This window comes from Aquarana catesbeiana, linkage group LG03 (genome assembly GCF_042186555.1).
Source record: "Aquarana catesbeiana isolate 2022-GZ linkage group LG03, ASM4218655v1, whole genome shotgun sequence".
In the NCBI taxonomy this organism is placed as follows: Eukaryota; Metazoa; Chordata; class Amphibia; order Anura; family Ranidae; genus Aquarana; species Aquarana catesbeiana.
This window is the reverse complement of record NC_133326.1, coordinates 680283307-680303862: the sequence shown is the minus strand read 5'-3', so window position 1 is coordinate 680303862 and position 20556 is coordinate 680283307. Positions and strand designations below refer to the sequence as shown.

The 20556-nt window shown below is 44.3% G+C and overlaps 1 protein-coding gene across 1 annotated transcript in view; it reads left to right on the top strand.

Annotated features, from left to right (window-relative positions):
* The first annotated feature begins 2360 nt into the window (after positions 1–2360).
* LOC141133521 (uncharacterized) overlaps positions 2361–20556 on the top strand; it is a 60229-nt gene continuing 42033 nt past the window's right edge. The window contains exon 1 of the mRNA XM_073622949.1: positions 2361–2441. Coding sequence (XP_073479050.1) covers positions 2399–2441 — 43 coding nt within the window. The 5' untranslated portion in view covers positions 2361–2398. The remainder of the gene's footprint in view (positions 2442–20556) is intronic.

Here is a 20556-nt window from a genome sequence, read left to right as displayed (position 1 = left end):
AGATTGTCAAATTTAGTCAGATCTCCGTCAGTGCAAATATGTGCAAGTGTCTTAATCCCCCTGGATGCCCAAACTATCGGATCTGGAATGGAGTGAAATTCCTAATGAGTTGTGTTAAACCAAAGTGGCGTATGGGGTGACTACTGAGGATTGACTGAAGTGCCTGTTGAGAGTGGAACGCCAGGCCTTGAGCACCGCCTCCAATGATAAAGTGAGTAAAAATGGGGCTTGAGGGCCTCAGGATGGGAGAAGACGTAGGGTTTTGTAGGAGCCTAGGTACCCTACTTCCAGAACTACTGAGGAGTTGGTGTCATCTAAAATGACCCAGTTGCAGGCATGTGTAAGAAGTGCTGCATGGAAATGCTTCTGTAAATCATGGCTGTCTAAGCCACCTTGAGTCCCGGGTCTTTTTGCTAAAGTGAGGATGGCCAGACTTCCACAAAAAAGAAGAAAAGAGCTAGTAAGTGAATAAAGATCTGTGTTGGTGAAGGAGCATGGGGATCACATAAGGATTGCTGGCACCTGTAGCTAAAGTGTTTGTTACCCCAACAATTCATATTCCTGGTATGTGCCTGCTGTACCATGTACTTGTATGAGAAATGATCCTGTTCTCTTTGTATTGCTTCCTTTGTGTGAAATCTCTGGTATTCCTATCAGTCCCTCTGCTTTGCTATTAAAAACAGACCACACTAAGCAGGGGGCACACCTGGTCAGTTCTCTAGCTATGATGGGAACTCAGCCTGTTCTCCTCCAAAAATCAAGCTTTTCCTGGCATGTCTCCCCTGCCCAGCCTTTCACTGGAAAACTCAGTGTGCTGCTGCTGCTTCTCCTCCCCCCAGCTCATATGCAGCTGAGAACAGAGGGGATGTGATCACTTAGAAAAAAGGGGGGAAAAAGGATTTATAATGGTTTTATTTATATCTATACACAACAGTTTTGCCTTTCATTCCTATTTTAAATGGAATGGATTGTTTTACAAGGTGATCATTTACTGTACAATCATTTACAATCACTTTAACTTATCACAGGACTGTGATTTTAATTGGACTTTTACACTTTTTTTGTGGGCACATTTATCACTGTATGTTATCAATATTTATGTACTGTGTTTATCATACTGTATATTTAGTATGTCTTTAGATTTGAGATATTATTTAAAGGGACACCACACCTTTAGATTTGTATGCGTACTATGTACCCCTTAGTCATTCACATGGGGGGTAGTCTGTATCTTGGGACCACCTTATTATTAAAAGGGACTTCCAGATTCTGATAAGCCCCCTGCCCATATCCACAAATATAGGCCAGGGTTGTGGGCATGAGGCCCTTGCCCTCATCATTATGGGGACAAGGTGCTCTATTGGGGGGGGGGGGGGGCCCATAGCAGGGTACTCCCTTTGGCATGTGGCCTGATATGGCTCTGGAGGTGGGTGGTGCACACTCACTACACCCCCCCCCCTTCCTGGTCAACTACAATGCATGCTTGGATTAAGTGTATGACATGGATTATAAGGGAGACCTCACATATATTTTCTTGTTCTTTATGAGTGAGCTACCCCCTTAAAATCCATATTATATTCAGAGGATTTGGTATTATTTTAGTATGATGTTCTATAGCAATAATGGCATTTACAAAGAAAGAAATGTCACAGTTTAAATTGCTGCCCAATAAATCTTAATTGCCAGCTTCCTTAAAATATAAAAACAGCACACAGACCCTTGGTCTGTATTTTGGGGGACCTTTGAGTCTTTGTGGCATTTTTTCTTTTAAAAAAAGAAGCCGGGAGGCAGATTCCATTGGCAGGCAATTTACAACTCTTTTTTTTTTCCTTTGCAACTGTCAGCGCTTTATATAATCACAACCCCTGGCAACATGGAATTTTTTACAATTTTGTTTTTCTTTTGCATTGGTACATTTTCTCCAGGGCAGTGCTGACCCCCATGCTATTTTTGACACCCCCTTGCCTATTAGCCCAGAAAATTGGCTTTTTGTTTTGACAGATTTGGCTCCAATTGATTTCAATGGAGTTTGGGTTCGGCGTTCTTTGAATTTTGCAGACCCCTGCTTGAAACGGACTCACGGCAGTTCGGCTCATCTCTAATGGTCACATTTTGTCTTTAGTTTGATCACTTTTACTACTTTTATTAATTGATGTGTAATGCTATGTATACAAAGTACTTGTTATCATCTAAAAGTGTTTTTGATTATAATGTCGCTTCATATGTCAAGCTAGGCTTGCCACATAGTCTTCTTCTAATTTGGTCTGTAAAATTAGAAAAATGGGAAGTCCAGATGTGTGATCTTCTTCCCATGCCTACTGTAGACATTTTTGCAATATAAGTTCCTCTTTGGATGGCTTATAATCAGCAAAACTTTTTTTGATTTTAGATAGCAGCCATGATGTTATGTGTACTGCTCCTGATCATGCTGTGTCTATGGGGTATGTAGTATATATACAGTCTGTAGTATTATTATATACAGTGTACTGGTCCTGATCATGCTGTGTCTATGGGGTATGTAGTATATATACAGTCTGTAGTATTATTATATACAGTGTACTGGTCCTGATCATGCTGTGTCTATGGGGTATGTATAATATATGTACAGTCTGTATTATTATTATATACACCGTGCTGGTCCTGATCATGCTGTGTCTATGGGGTATGTAGTATATATACAGTCTGTAGTATTATTATATACAGTGTGCTGGTCCTGTTCATGCTGTGTCTATGGGGTATGTAGTGTATATACAGTCTGTAGTATTATATACAGTGTGCTGGTCCTGCTCATGCTGTGTCTATGGGGTATGCAGTATATATACAGTCTGTAGTATTATTATATACAGTGTGCTGGTCCTGTTCATGCTGTGTCTATGGGGTATGTAGTATATATACAGTCTGTAGTATTATTATATACAGTGTGCTGGTCCTGTTCATGCTGTGTCTATGGGGTATGTAGTATATATACAGTCTGTAGTATTATTATATACAGTGTTACTTAGTTACATAGTTACATAGTAGGTGAGGTTGAAAAAAGACGCAAGTCCATCAAGTCCAACCTATGTGTGTGATTATGTGTCAGTATTACATTATATATCCCTGTATGTTGCGGTCATTCAGGTGCTTATCTAATAGTATCTTGAAGCTATCGATGCTCCCCGCTGAGACCACCGCCTGTGGAAGGGAATTCTACATCCTTGCCGCTCTTACAGTAAAGAACCCTCTACATAGTTTAAGGTTAAACCTCTTTTCTTCTAATTTTAATGAGTGGCCACGAGTCTTGTTAAACTCTCTTCTGCGAAAAAGTTTTATTTCTATTGTCGGGTCACCAGTACGGTATTTGTATATTGAAATCATATCCCCTCTCAAGCGTCTCTTCTCCAGAGATAATAAGTTCAGTGCTCGCAACCTTTCCTCATAACTAAGATCCTCTAGACCCTTTATTAGCTTTGTTGCCCTTCTTTGTACTCGCTCCATTTCCAGTACATCCTTCCTGAGGACTGGTGCCCAGAACTGGACAGCATACTCCAGGTGCCGGACCAGAGTCTTGTAGAGTGGGAGAATTATCGTTTTATCTCTGGACTTGATCCCCTTTTTAATGCATGCCAATTTTCTGTTTGCTTTGTTAGCAGCAGCTTAGCATTGCATGCCATTGCTGAGCCTATCATCTACTAGGACCCCCAGGTCCTTTTCCATCCTAGATCCCCCCAGTGTATAGATTGCATTCATATTTTTGCCACCCAAATGCATTATTTTACATTTTTCTACATTGAACCTCATTTGCCATGTAGTTGCCCACCCCATTCATTTGTTCAGATCTTTTTGCAAGGTTTCCACATCCTGCGGAGAAGTTATTGCCCTGCTTAGCTTAGTATCGTCTGTAAATACAGAGATTGAACTGTTTATCCCATCCTCCAGGTCGTTTATGAACAAATTAAATAGGATTGGTCCCAGCACAGAACCCTGGGGAACCCCACTACCCACCCCTGACCATTCTGAGTACTCCCCATTTATCACCACCCTCTGAACTCGCCCTTGTAGCCAGTTTTCAATCCATGTACTCACCCTATGGTCCATGCCAACGGACCTTATTTTGTACAGTAAACGTTTATGGGGAACTGTGTCAAATGCTTTTGCAAAATCCAGATACACCACGTCTACGGGCCTTCCTTTATCTAGATGGCAACTCACCTCCTCATAGAAGGTTAGTAGATTGATTTGGCAAGAATGATTCTTCATGAATCCATGCTGATTACTGCTAATGATACCGTTCTTATTACTAAAATCTTGTATATAGTCCCTTATCATCCCCTCCAAGAGTTTACATACTATTGATGTTAGGCTAACTGGTCTGTAATTCCCAGGGATGTATTGTGGGCCCTTTTTAAATATTGGTGCTACATTGGCTTTTCTCCAATCAGCTGGTACCATTCCAGTCAGTAGACTGTCTGTAAAAATTAGGAACAACGGTCTGGCAATCACTTGACTGAGTTCCCTAAGTACCCTCGGATGCAAGCCATCTGGTCCCAGTGATTTATTATTGTTACGTTTCTCAAGTCTAATTTTAATTCTGTCCTCTGTTAACCATGGAGGTCTTCCTGTGTTGTGTCATGAGGATAAACACTGCAGTTTTGGTTACTGAAGCCCCCCGATTCACTCGTGAAGACTGAGGAGAAGAATAAATTCAATACCTTCGCCATCTCCCCATCCTTTGTTACCAGATGTCCTTCCTCATTCTTTATGGGGCCAATATGGCCTGTCCTCCCTTTTTTACTGTTTACATACTTAAAGAATTTCTTGGGATTTTTTTTGCTCTCCTCTGCTATGTGTCTTTCATGTTCTATCTTAGCCGTCCTAATTGCACCCTTAAATTTCTTGTTGCATTCTTTATAAAGTCTGAATGCTGATGATGATCCCTCAACCTTATATTTTTTGAAGGCCTTCTCCTTTGCTTTTATATGCATTTTTACATTGGTGTTAAGCCATCCAGGACTTTTGTTCGCTCTTTTAAATTTATTAATGTGCCAGTCCTGCTCATGCTGTGTCTACGGGGTATGTAGTGTATATACCGTGGATATATAAAATCTACACACCCCTGTTAAAATGTCAGATTTCTGTGATGTAAAAAAAAAAAAAGAGACACAGATAAATCATTTGAGCACTTTTTCCAACTTTAATGTGACCTATAAACTGTACAACTCAATTGAAAAACAAATTGAAATCTTTTAGGGGGGTAAAAATAAAAAAACTAAAATAATGTGGTTGCATAAGTCTGCACACCCTCTTATAACTGGGGATGTAGCTGTGTTCAGAAATGAGCAATCACATTCCAACTCTTGTTAAATAGTCAGTACACACCTGTCATCATTTAAAGTGCCTCTGATTAACCCCAAATAAAGTTCAGCTGTTCTAGTAGGTCTTTCCTGACATTTTCTTAGTCACATCCTACAGCAAAAGCCATGGTCCACAGAGAGCTTCCAAAGTATCAGAGGGATCTCATTGTTAAAAGGTATCAGTCGGCATGCGCGGCGGGCGATGATGGCGGACGCTTAAGAGAGTAGCTCCGGACCCGCTCCTTCCATCCCAGGACCCTGCTCAGCAACGCTAGCTCACACAGATCCAGGATCCACTGGATAAGCTCCCAGAACCTCCCGGGCACCTCATGGGGAAAATAGGTTCCCAGCGGCACGTCTACCAGGGGTTTGTCCCACCTCCGACCTCCCGGCCGCCTCAAAGCATGGAGCGTTTCCTGTATGGGCCGCAATCCCCGGCCTCAATTAACCAGACGGCTGCAACGCTCGCAGCGGAACGTACGGCAGACACAGCAATCACCACACAAGAACTCTCTGCTCACAACCCCCTAACCCGAGAGACACCCCTCTCCACACAACAGCAGAGGGGGGAGACCTCACACAGCAACTTCAGACATATGGCAGAGAATGCTGCAGACCACCTTGCTGATCATCCTGCATTGTTCACAGGTACTCCTATCTCTACTCCCCCACCCCAAGGAAAAGATTCGGACAGCTCAGTTACAGTTGCAGTGCTGGACTTAAAATTACAGACCCTGCTACAAGATCTGACCCGCAACTTTACAGTAGCAGTAGGGAAACTGGCTCAGGAGCTCCGAGGGGAAATCGATCAACTTGGCGATCGAACGGACACTTTAGAATCCAAGTTTGATGAACTGGTGAAATATGTGCACGTACTCGAAGAAGATAATGCGACACTCAAACAAAATGTTTTCCAGGTCCAATCACAGCAGGAAGACTTGGAGAACAGAGAGAGACGCCAGAATGTGAGGATCCGTGGAATCCCGGAGACAGTTTCTAACTAGGGATGAGCTTCGGCTGTTCGATCGTTCGCCGAATTGCGAACGTTATGGGCCGTTCGCGCTAAATTCGTGTGGCGCGTCACGGCCCATAATTCACTGCGGCATCGCAGTGAATTGCTGGCTGATGATTGGCCAAGCATGCACTATGACCCGCATGCTTGGCCAATCACAGCGCCGTCAGTAGAGAGAGCTGTAATTGGCCAAAGCCAGGGTGGCTTTGGCCAATTATGGCTCAGGGGATTTAGTACACACCCCACACTATATAAGGCCGCCTGCACGGCGGCCCTGTGTAGTGTGTGTTCCGGTGTGCTGAGAGATAGAGAGAGAGAGAGACAGTGTCATTTGATTTGAGTTAGATAGATTAGGCAGAACAGTCAGTCAGTTAGCTGCACTTACAGTGTATTGTGTATATATATGCATCCCAGGTGTTGCATATATATATATACACTGTATTCAGTTTAGCTAGATCCGTTCCTGTTATCTTCTATCTAGACTATTTACATTTAATGCAGTGCGTCCTGCTCACAGTGTTCAGCTAGATCCGTTCCTGCTATTTACATTTAGTGCAGTGCATCCTGCTCACAGTGTTCAGCTAGATCCGTTCCTGTTATCTTCTAGACTATTTACATTTAGTGCAGTGCGTCCTGCTCACAGTGTTCAGCTAGATCCGTTCCTGCAATTTACATTTAGTGCAGTGCGTCCTGCTCACAGTGTTCAGCTAGATCCGTTCCTGCTATTTACATTTAGTGCAGTGCGTCCTGCTCACAGTGTTCAGCTAGATCCGTTCCTGCTATTTACATTTAGTGCAGTGTGTCCTGCTCACAGTGTTCAGCTAGATCCGTTCCTGTTATTTACATTTAGTGCAGTGCGTCCTGCTCACAGTGTTCAGCTAGATCCGTTCCTGCTATTTACATTTAGTGCAGTGCGTCCTGCTCACAGTGTTCAGCTAGATCCGTTCCTGCTATTTACATTTAGTGCAGTGCGTCCTGCTCACAGTGTTCAGCTAGATCCGTTCCTGCTATTTACATTTAGTGCAGTGCGTCCTGCTCACAGTGTTCAGCTAGATCCGTTCCTGTTATCTTCTAGACTATTTACATTTAGTGCAGTGCGTCCTGCTCACAGTGTTCAGCTAGATCCGTTCCTGCTATTTACATTTAGTGCAGTGCGTCCTGCTCACAGTGTTCAGCTAGAGCCGTTCCTGCTATTTACATTTAGTGCAGTGCGTCCTGCTCACAGTGTTCAGCTAGATCCGTTTCTGTTATCTTCTAGACTATTTACATTTAGTGCAGTGCGTCCTGCTCACAGTGTTCAGCTAGATCCGTTCCTGCTATTTACATTTAGTGCAGTGCGTCCTGCTCACAGTGTTCAGCTAGATCCGTTCCTGTTATCTTCTAGACTATTTACATTTAGTGCAGTGCGTCCTGCTCACAGTGTTCAGCTAGATCCGTTCCTGTTATCTTCTAGACTATTTACATTTAGTGCAGTGCGTCCTGCTCACAGTGTTCAGCTAGATCCGTTCCTGTTATCTTCTAGACTATTTACATTTAGTGCAGTGCGTCCTGCTCACAGTGTTCAGCTAGATCCGTTCCTGTTATCTTCTAGACTATTTACATTTAGTGCAGTGCGTCCTGCTCACAGTGTTCAGCTAGATCCGTTCCTGTTATCTTCTAGACTATTTACATTTAGTGCAGTGCGTCCTGCTCACAGTGTTCAGCTAGATCCGTTCCTGTTAAATTCCTACTGACAGGCAGGCTTGTCTGGTTACAGTATATAAAGCTACCTGAAGAAAATTACAGGTGTTCTATTTGATCCTATTAGTACCACGGTCAGGCAGCTAGACTATTTACATTTAGTACAGTGAGTCCTGCTCACAGTGTTCAGCTAGATCCGTTCCTGTTATCTTCCTACTGACAGGCAGGCTTGTCTGGTTACAGTATATAAAGCTACCTGAAGAAAATTACAGGTGTTCTATTTGATCCTATTAGTACCACGGTCAGGCAGCTAGACTATTTACATTTAGTACAGTGCGTCCTGCTCACAGTGTTCAGCTAGATCCGTTCCTGTTATCTTCCTACTGACAGGCAGGCTTGTCTGGTTACAGTATATAAAGCTACTTGAAGAAAATTACAGGTGTTCTATCCCAGCTTAGTGCAGCTACAGGCCATTAGTATGTCTGGAAGGCCAAGAAGGAGAGGCAGACAGTCACAAGCCAATAAGAGAGGGCAAGCAGGCTCTGTGTCTAGTGCTGGTCGTGGAGACGGTGCATCCTCATCAGCACGTGGCCATGGGACACGCTTGGCCTTTTTTTCGGCAGCTGGCCGTGTTGAGCCGCAACATGCGGAAGACTTGGTCGAGTGGATGACCAAGCCGTCCTCATCCTCCTCATCCTCTCTCACCCATGCCCAGGGTGCTTTGTCTGGCAAAGCAGCGGCCTCTTCCCTCAGCTCAATGTCATCAGTGACTCCTTCCCTAGCTCCACCATGTCCTCATGAGGATTCCCTCGAACTGTTTGACCACAGTGTTGGGTACATGCTCCAGGAGGATGCCCAGCGTTTGGAAGGCTCTGATGACGATACTGAGCTCGATGAAGGCAGTAACATGAGCACGGACAGAGGGGGTGCCCAAGAAGGACAGCAATCTGGCAGTCATGCTCCCCCTGCTGCAGCATACTGCCAGGTTTGCTCCAGTGATGAGGAGGGAGGGGATGATGAGGTCACTGACTCAACGTGGGTGCCTGATAGGAGAGAGGAGGAGGAGGAGGAGGAGGAGGAGGAGGCGGCGGCACATCACCAACGAGGCAGGATGCCCTCCAGGGGCCAGCCTAAGGGCAGCGCACATTGACTGCATCACACCCCAAAGCTCCACATGTGCAGGGCGCTGCAGTCTCTGCGCGTTATTCAAAAAGTTCTTTGGTGTGGGCCTTTTTTGAGACGAGTGCATCAGATCGCACCGCTGCTATTTGCAACATATGTCTCAAGCGTATCTCGCGTGGCCAAAACATCTCCCGCTTGGGTACCACATACATATATATATGTTGACCTGCCATGCAGTTCGTTGGCAAGCGTATCTAAAAGACCCACACCAAAGAACAAAGAGGATCTCTCCTTGCTCCTCATCAGCTGAGATTTCCAACCCCACTAGACCTTCAGTCCTCTCTGAGACCTGCAGTGAGAGGAATGAAGGTGTAGAATTAGGTGTGTCACAGCCAAGTACTTGTGGGCAATCTGCTTTTGGTACACCGACGTCAGATTGTACCAGGCAAATTTCCCTGCCCCAGCTGCTGCACCGCCGAAAGAAGTTTGCTCCCAGCCATCCACATGCCCAGCGGTTGAATGCTAGCTTGGCAAAATTGCTAGCACTTCAACTGCTGCCTTTTCAGTTGGTAGACTCTGCCCCCTTCCGTGAGTTTGTGGAATGTGCGGTTCCTCAATGGCAGGTACCCAAACGCCACTTTTTCTCACGGAAGGCGATTCCGGCTCTCTACCGGCATGTGGAAGGCAATGTCCATGCCTCGCTGGACAGGGCGGTCAGCGGTAAGTTGCATATTACCGCTGACTCATGGTCCAGCAGGCATGGACAGGGACGTTACCTAAGTTTCACGGCGCATTGGGTGACTCTGCTGGCAGCTGGGAAGGATGCAGGACAAGGTGCAGTAGTGTTGGAGGTTGTTCCGCCACCACGCCTCCAAAATGCTGATTGTGACACACCTCTCTCCTCCACCCCCTCCTCTTCTTCTTCCTCCATGGCCTCTTCCTCGGAACCAGCGGTGCTCTGTAGGCGTTCAAGGGGCTACGCAAGTACGCAGGCCAAAAGATGCCATGCGGTGCTTGAGCTGGTGTGCTTGGGGGACAGGAGCCACACTGGGGCAGAGGTTCTGTCAGCTCTGCAGGGGCAGGTTCAGAGGTGGTTGACGCCACGCCAACTTAAGGCAGGAATGGTGGTTTGCGACAATGGCACCAACCTCCTCTCTGCCCTCCGACAGGGACAAATGACCCATGTGCCCTGTTTGGCTCACATCCTTAACTTGGTGGTGCAGCGGTTCTTGGGCAGGTACCCGGGCTTACAGGATGTCCTGAGGCAGGCCAGGAAAGTCTGTGTGCATTTCCGCCGGTCATATAATGCCAGTGCTCGGCTGACGGACCTCCAAAAGGAGTTTAACCTGCCCAAGAACCGCCTAATCTGTGACATGCCCACCAGGTGGAACTCAACGTTGGCCATGCTGCAGCGGCTGCACACGCAGCAGAGGGCCATCAATGAGTACCTGTGCGACTATGGCACCAGGACAGGGTCAGGGGAGCTTGGTTTTTTTTCCCCACGCCAGTGGGCCATGATCAGGGATGCATGCACTGTCCTGTCACCATTCGAGGAGGCCACGAGGATGGTGAGCAGTGACAGTGCATGCATCAGTGACACTGTCCCCCTTGTCCACCTGTTGGAGCACACGCTGCGTGGAATAATGGACAGGGCACTTGAGGCAGAACAGAGGCAGGAAGAGGAGGACTTCCTTAGCTCTCAAGGCCCCCTTTATCCAGACAGTGTTCCTGCGTGCCCGCCGATCACACAGGAAGAGGACGAGGAGGAAGAAGAGGAGGAGGAAGATTGTGTCAGTATGGAGGTGGAGCCTGGCACTCAGCATCAGCAGCAGTCTTTAAGGGATCAGTCCCAAGAAACACATGGACTTGTACGTGGCTGGGAGGAGGTGGCTGCGGACCATGTCGTTCTTAGTGACCCAGAGGACTCCGGACCGAATGCCTCAGCAAACCTACGCTGCATGGCCTCCCTGATCCTGCAAAGCCTGCGTAAGGATCCTCGTATTCGTGGTATCAAGGAGAAGGACCAATACTGGCTGGCAACCCTCCTTGATCCACGTTACAAGGGTAAGGTTGCGGACCTTATCTTGCCATCGCAGAGGGAGCAGAGGATGAAACATCTTCGGGAGGCCTTGCAGAAAGGTCTGTGCAACGCGTTCCCAGAGACTGGGAGGTTACAAACTCCTGTTTCTGGACAACGTGTTGCTGAGGCTTCGGTCAGTCAAAGAAGGAGCCGTGGAGAAGGTGGCCGTCTGACCGATGCGTTCAGACAATTTTTTGGTCCGCAGCCCCAAGGTATGATCGGTTCCAGCAACCATCGCCAGCGTCTGTTTTACATGGTGCAGGAATACCTAGGGGCAAGATCAGACTTGGACACCTTTCCCACCGAAAATCCTCTGGGTTACTGGGTCTTGAGGATGGATCACTGGCCAGAGCTTGCACAGTATGCAATTGAGCTACTGGCCTGTCCTGCATCCAGCGTTCTTTCGGAACGCACATTCAGTGCTGCTGGAGGCGTGGTAACCGATCACAGGGTGCGTCTGTCCACCGACTCGGTCGATCGGCTGACCTTCATAAAAATGAATGAGTCTTGGATCACCACCAGCTACCAAGCACCTGATGCTGATGTAACCGAATAATTTTTTTTGAAATCTCAGATCCCTCCAAAGACTGCCTATGCTGATGCTGAGTGACTATCCCTGAGTAATTATCCTCTTCCTCCTCAATCATCACGCTGATAGCTTGTAAGAACATTTTTGGTTCTGGGCGCCACCACCAGTGCCTAAGGCACAATTTTTCAGCCCCTGTTTAACAGGGGCGTGTAATTACAATTTTTGATGTAATACTTTGCAGCAGGGCTCGTTCCTGCATTCCAACTAGAGTGTCTGTGAGGGGTTGCAGTGTTGTGGCACCAGCACCAGTGCCTAAGGCCCAATTTTTCTGCCCCTGTCTAACAGGGGCGTGTAATTACAATTTTTGATGCAATACTTTGCAGCAGGGCTCGTTCCCGCGTTCCAACTAGAGTGTCTGTGAGGGGTTGCAGTGTTGTGGCACCAGCACCAGTGCCTAAGGCCCAATTTTTCTGCCCCTGTCTAACAGGGGCGTGTAATTACAATTTTTGAAGCAATACTTTGCAGCAGGGCTCGTTCCTGCGTTCCAACTAGAGTGTCTGTGAGGGGTTGCAGTGTTGTGGCACCAGCACCAGTGCCTAAGGCCTAATTTTTCAGCTCCTGTTCAACAGGGGCATGTAATTACAATTCTTGATCTAATATTTCACAGCAGGGCCCTGTGAGGGCTTACAGTGTTGTGGCCACAGCAACACCTAAGGCCCAAATTTCTGCTGAGTATATAGGGCAGGACCCTACTTTCAAACATCTAACTTACAAACGACTCCTACTTGCAAACGGAAGGAGACAACAGGAAGTGAGATGAAATCTACCCCTAGGAAGGGAAATTCTTTCCTGTAAGAGTTAATATGGGAAAACAATTTCTCCTTTCCACTGATGCTTTCCAATCCTTGTTCCACAAAAAAACCCAAATTTTCAAAAAACATTTTTCATTGGGACAAAAAAGTGAGGTGAAATCTTCTGAAGAGGAGGAAAGACAGCAAAACAAATGTCACAGGGGTGATAACCCTTCCCTATGTTTTCCAAAAAGCTTAGAAAAGATTTTTTGGCTGGAGCTAAACACGTTAAAAATGTACCCGTTCAAAATTACAAACAGATTCTACTTAACAACAAACCTACAGTCCCTGTCTTGTTTGCACCGCCTGTATACTGCTGTTCAGAGTATATAGGGCCTGGTGGCCCCACACCTTTCCTTATTTTAATTTGGGTGCGGGGTTCCCCTTAATATCCATACAAGACCCAAAGGGCCTGCTAATGGACTGGGGGGTACCCATGCCGTTTGTCTCACTGATTTTCATCCATATTGCCATGACCCGACATGACATTAAACCCGCAAGCAGTTTTAAATGAGATTTTTTCCTTTAAAAATGACATTTGGTGCAGGGACTGTTCTAAACATGGGAAACACGCGTCACTTTACAGGCATACTATAGACACCCCCCAGGTACGATATTTAAAGGAATATTTCACTTTTTTTTTTTACTTTAAGCATCATTAAAATCACTGCTCCCGAAAAAACGGCCGTTTTTAAAAGTTTTTTTTGCATTGATACATGTCCCCTGGGGTAGGACCCGGGTCCCCAAACCCTTTTTAGGACAATACCATGCAAATTAGCCTTTAAAATGAGCACTTTTGATTTCGAACGTTCGAGTCCCATAGACGTCAATGGGGTTCTAACGTTCGTGCGAACTTTCGGTCCGTTCGCGGGTTCTGGTGCGAACCGAACCGGGGGGTGTTCGGCTCATCCCTATTCCTGACAAAGAAATACGTCCCTATCTCCTAGGACTGTTTGTCACTATAGCTCCACATATTCCAGATATCGATTGGAGGCTAGACAGGGCTCACCGGTCCCTAGCTCCGAAACCACCCCCTGGTACCAACCCAAGAGACGTAATAGCTCGCTTCCACTACTATGAAAGCAAAGAAGCTCTCACAATGGCCATGCAAAATAAAAATCGCATTGAATACAAAGGTGCTAAACTTCAAATTTTTAGCGACCTATCCCCCATCACACTAGCTAAAAGGCGTGACTTACGGCCAGTAACCATGCACCTGCAACAACATCAAGTTGCCTACAGATGGGGTTTCCCTTTTCGCCTCTCGGCCTCGAGAGATGGCACTCAATACTCGATGCGAGCATTACACGAATGTGAAGCCTTTATCCGCAACTTAGGATTGCCGCCTATTCCTGAAGAAGATCTGCCTCCACCACCTCTAAACCTGATTCCTGCTCCTCTTCAACCGCTTACAGCGATCTGGACCCCGGTTCGTCGGAGACGTCAAAGAAATTTTTCCACTCCTCAACGTCCTGCTTCAGCTAGAATGCCTACCTGAACACTTTTCACTTAATGAGGAGAAGCTCCTCAATGTTTTTTCCTACCATTTTCCTTGGTGGCACCGAGGATTTTAAGGGAAGTTCCCTGATGACCGCAGAGAGAGACCTCCCTAATTCTGCTCTTGCTGGCCTAGTTTAAAGGCAACTGTTCCAGTTTGGGGACTCCAGCCCCCCCCGGTTGGTACGGCCCCCCCCTTTTTTTTTTTTTTTTTTTTTTATATTTTTTCTCCCCCAGAATCCAAGGTTGAAAGTTTGCATATATAATCTTCTTTTCTTTTTGGAGGGAGCAGGTACCGATCCGTCCACGTTGCTGACCGACATGCTCCTCTACAGGCCTATGGCTGGTAGCCAAGGCCCCCTGAAGATTTTTACATCTTCAGGATGTCAAAATGTTTTTTCCTTTTTACTTTTTGTTTTTTTTTTAGTTCATATTTTCTCTTTTTCTTTTTTTCTTTTCAATCCTAGGCCCTTTTTTGGCCTGAATATATGCCTAACATTTTCTTTTTTTTTGCTGTTAAAGTATATATGCTCACTGTCTACATGACAATTGAGAAATGTGTAAAGATACTACAGATTAACCTACTTTGGTTAAAAATGTTGCTGTATGTTATTAAGTTTTCAATTGCTGTACAATACATGCCCTCCTCATGGCTCTGAAGGTCTTCTCGTGTAATGTGAAGGGTTTGAACTCTATTCACAAACGCTGGCTAGCCTTGAAGGAATTCAGAGCCTCTGGAGCCGATGTGGTCATGGTCCAGGAGACACACTTTCGACCAGGGGGCTCCTTTAAATTCGCTTCTAAATTGTTCCCTAACACGTTTGTAGCCTCCGACCCATCTGGGAAGGCAGGTGTAGCAATTTTGTTCAAACATTCATGTCCTATAAGAGTTATTGACTCAAAACTGGACCCCCGGGGGCGTTATGTTATCCTGAACTGTGTCCATTTAAAAACGAAACTCACGTTAGTCAACATCTATGCACCCAATTCGGGACAGATAGGATTCCTCACTACAGTTCTTGAGGAAGTACAAAACTCCTCTCACCCATTCACAATTGTGGGAGGAGATTTCAACATGTGTATGTCCTCCAACAAAGATAGACTTAATCTTTTTCAAAACACCCCTCCAGCCCAGGCTTATAGGTTATCTACCTCCTTCCGCAAATTAATTCGCACCCATAACCTGTTTGACTCTTGGAGAGTGAAACATCCCACTGGTAAACAATTTACTTTTTATTCCCCCCCACACAAAGGATATTCTCGTCTTGATTACTTCCTACTTTCCGCACCCTTGCTACCCCAATTAGTTGCCTCTGAAATTGGTCCAATTACGTGGTCCGACCACGCACCCATAACCTTAGATCTATCCCTACATTCCGCTTCTCCTAAGTCATGTCATTGGAGACTTAATGAGTCTCTCCTAAAAAATGAGGTTATTAAACAGCAACTCCAAACAAAATTGACTGAATACTTTCAGCTCAATGATGGCTCTGTCTCGGACACTTCCATTCTGTGGGAGGTCCACAAGGCCTTTTTTAGGGGTGAGTGCATATCTGCTGGGTCGCACAGGAAGCGTGACTCGCTTCAACAAAAAGCTGAACTCTTGACTCAACTACGCTCAGCCGAGGTACACTTACTTCAAGCCCCCACTACCACCCGTTTACGGGAGGTGATGTCTATTCGTAATAAAATTAAATCATTGGAGATGAATAAAATATCTAAAGCCATTTTATGGTCAAGACAGAAGTTCTATGAATATGCTGACAAGCCTCACAGAATGTTAGTGAACAGACTGAAACCTCGCCCAAGTCTTTCCATCCCTGATCATCTAACACAAATGGATGGAACTCCCACCTATTGCCCTCAATCCATGTCTAGAGTTTTTGGAGAATTCTATAACAAATTATATAACTGTTTGAGCTCTGACCCACTCACCCAATTCACTCAAGGGAAATTTGATTCATTTATATCGTCTCTGAAGCTTCCACAATTGTCCCCTGACCAGCGCTCATCATTAAATGATCCCATCACCGCTAAAGAACTGACTGAAGTGATTAAACTGCTTCCCCTACATAAATCCCCAGGCCCAGATGGACTTCCATACTCCTATTACAAAACCTTTCTTCCTATATTATCCCCACACATGTTAAACTTATATGCCTCTTTATTAAAAGGTACCATACCTCACCCCCAATTTCTTCATGCCCATATTATAGTCATACCAAAACCAGATAAGGACCCAACTGCCCCTGACAATTATCGCCCTATCGCCCTATTAAACTCTGATTACAAAATCTTCACCAAAACCCTGGCAAATAGACTCTCAAAAATTTTACCGTCTCTGATAAATAGAGATCAGGTTGGATTTGTCCCCCTGAGACATGCGGGTGATAACACCAGACGCACCATAGATCTCGTAGACTTGCTTACTAGAACTAAAACCCCGGCAGTAATCTTAAGTTTAGATGCCCAGAAAGCATTTGATCGCCTTAGTTGGCCCTTTATGTTTGCGATCCTGTCCAAATATGGTTTTTCGGGTCCCTTTGTACAGGCTCTCAGATCCTTATACTCTCACCCTACCTCCCAAGTACAACTTTCATCTTATCTATCTTCCCCATTCCCCCTTAGCAAAGGTACCAGACAGGGCTGCCCTTTGTTACCTTTACTTTTTATACTCAGTTTGGAACCCTTAGCAGCGACAATTCGTGAATGCCCCTCCATAGTAGGAGTACGCCTGCGTCAGTTAGAATACAAACTATCCCTTTTTGCAGACGATATTCTTTTAACACTTACCCAACCACACACGTCCCTACCCTCGCTACATAAAATCCTAAACTCTTTTAGTGAAATCTCTGGCTTTAAAATTAATACTACCAAAACAGAAGCTCTTCCCATAAATATCACACCATCTAATCTGGTCACCCTTAAACAGAAATATAATTATCATTGGAGCTCTACATCCTTGAAATACTTAGGTGTCCGCATTACAGCATCATACTCCACTTTATATCAGGTGAACTTACCCCCCCTATTCCAACAAATTAACCGCTTGCTGACCCATTGGACCGCTTTGCCCATCTCTCTCCTTGGACGTATAAATATTCTAAAAATGTCTATTCTTCCTAAATTATTGTACCTATTTGAGACACTTCCAGTGGCAATACCAATGTCTCAGTTGAAAAATCTTCAAAGAAGAAGCCTCCGTTTTATATGGAACAATGCTTCACATAGAGTGGCGGGCTCAGTGGTAATGGCACGTAAGCTTAAAGGAGGCCTAGGAGCTCCAGACTTTATCAAGTACTATTACGCATCTCATCTAAGGGCCCTTACTTCATGGACCAATAGAACAGCCCCAAATAGATGGGCGGATATTGAAATGAGCATAACTTCCCCAGTACACCCATGTTATATGTTGTGGCCCTCCACTGATAAATATATGCCCCAGCTGAGGGGTCTCTGCCTGGCCCCGATGCTCTTTACATTAGCAATATGGAAGAAGTGCTCCACTAAATACTCACTTTCATCCCCATGCTCACCTCTCACCAATATCCTCTTTAACCCAGACATCCCGGATAGTCTGTCCTATGACCGTGTGGTGCACTGGTCTAAGGCCGGGATTTTCCAGCTGCAACAGCTGGTCAACCCAGCCACGAGACATTTACTATCCTTCGAGGACCTCCAAAAACAACACCAACTACCCAAAACCATATTTTACTCATATTTACAAGTCAGACATTTCTTTTCTATCAAAACTCCTACACTGTCTTTAGATAAACCTACTGAATTTGAAATGCTCTGTGCTACAGGTCCCCATGAACCCCAATTGATATCCACCATTTATAGAATACTCCACAAAGCCATTCCCCTAAAAGTAGATACACATTATTATATGAAGAAATGGGCACAGATTCTCCAACATAACATATCTTTGTTAGACTGGGATAAGATCTGGGTCTCCACTTCCAAAAGCTCCCGATGTATATCTCACAAAGAAACTGCCTATAAGGTACTTATGTTTTGGTATAAAACCCCGGAAAGATTACACGCGATTGATTCGTCCATTTCCCAAATTTGTTGGAGATGTAATAAGGCGGTTGGTTCCCACTTTCACATCTTTTGGGAATGTTCTTTAGTTTCCCAATTTTGGGAGCAGATCCAAACCTTACTAGAGTCTCTGACGGGAACTCTCGTTCCCCTAGACCCCATGTACTATTTACTAGGCCTCCCATATCAATGTCTTCACAAACCAAAGCAGAAACTGATGTCCTTTGTGTTATTAGCAGCTAAAAAAATTATCCCTAAACTTTCGCTATCCACTTCCCCTCCCACCCTTTCACAAACTCTGTCTACCTTAATGGACATTCGCAGAATGGAACATCTAACTGCCATTGTTGAAGATTCCATACAGAAATTTACTCTTATTTGGCAGCCATGATTATGATTATAACATTAAGACAAATGATACTAGTTGAATTATTAGAGATACATAGTAATCTACGTCTTCTATCTCCCTGGGTTGCTGTGTATCTTATTCTTTTGATTGTGTAGGTTGTCTCTAATGATTTCCCAACTTCCAGTAAAACATGTAATGTACTTACCGTAGACTTGCTGATTTAGTAATCAAAAGCTTTTCTTACTCGGTATTACCAATTTTAAAGCTGTAATATAGGTCACCTTATAGCTTTTGATCTGGTTTTTGTTTTTTCTTTTTTTTTCATCTTTTGTACTCTTTTATATACAATGTTTTAAGCTTATGTAACCTTGAATGACAGTGTTAAAGCCTTCCTTTTTATTTTTTTTTTATTTTCCTTTTCATCCCGAATGTGACATCACTGTTATTATATTTGTCATGAAAAATGTTAAATAAACAATTAAAAAAAAAAAAAAAAAAGGTATCAGTCAGGAGAAGAGTACAAAAGAATTTCCAAGGCATTAGATAAACCAAGGAACACAGTGAAGACAGTCAACATCAAGTAGAGCAAATTATGGAACAATAGTTACATTACCAAGAACTTGACATGCCTTGATGAAAAGATGAGAAGAAAACTGGTCAGGGAGGCTGCCAAGAGGTCTACAATAACATTAAAGGAACTGCAAGAATATCTGGCAAGTACTGGCTGTGTGGTACAAGTGACAACAATTTTCTGTATTCTTCATATGTCTGGACTATTGGGTAGAGGGGCAAGATGGAAGCCTTTTCTTACGAAGAAAAACATCCAAGCTTGGCTAAATTTTGCAAAAACAAAGCATGTGGGAAAATGTGTTATGGTCTGATGAAACCAAGGTTTAACTTTTTGGCCATCATTCCAAAAGATATATTTGGCTCAAAAACAACTCTGCACATCTCCAAAAGAACACCATACCCACCGTGAAGCATGGTGATGGTATTATATTATACAGGTTTTATATAGCACCAACAGTTTTCGCAGTTCAGTGCTTTACAACATGAGGGCAGACATGACAGTTGCATTACAATTTGGTACAAGAGGAATCAGAGGGCCCTGCTCGTTAGAGCTTACAATCAAAAAAGGAAGGGTCAATTGATACAAAAGGTGATAGCTGTGGGGGGGGGGTGAGCTGATGGAGGAAGTATGAAGCAGGATAGGCTTCTTTAAAGAGAAGAAGAGAAGGGTTTTCAGGGATCGTCTAAAGATGGATAGATTAGGGGACATTAGTGATAGCATTATGCTTTGGAAGAGGAACTTCATCTTTCAGCATGACAACGACCCAAAGCATACATCCAAATCAACAAAGGAACGGCTTCACCAGAAGAAGATTAAAGTTTTGGAATGGCCCAGTCAGAACCCAGACCTAAATCTGATTGAAAATCTGTATGTTGATCTGAAGAGAGCTGTGCACAGGAGATGCCCTCGCAATCTGTCAAATTTGGTGTGTTTTTACAAAGAAGATGTGCCATGCTGATAGACTCATACCCAAAAAAAGACTAAATGCTGTAATAAAATCAAAAGGTGTTTCAACAAAGTATTAGTGTAAGGGTGTGCACACTTATGCACCCATATTATTTTCGTTTTTTATTTTTACTTCCAGCCACCTAAAAGATTTCAGTTAGTTCAACTGAGTTGTAAAGTTTATAGGTCACATTAATGGTGGAAAAAGTTATAAAATAATTTATCTTTGTCCCATTTTTTTCATCACAGAAACCTGACATTTTAACAGGGGTGTGTAGAATTTTTATATCCACTATACAGTCTGTAGTATTATTATATAAAGTGTACTGGTCTTGCTCATGCTGTGTCTATGGGGAATGTAGTATATATATATAGTCTGTAGTATTATTATATACAGTGTACTGGTCCTGCTCATGCTATGTCTATGGGGTATGTAGTATTTATACAGTCTGTAGTATTATTATATACAGTGTACTGGTCCTGCTCATGCTATGTCTATGGGGTATGTAGTATACAGTATATATTACTTGTTTATTTTTATCA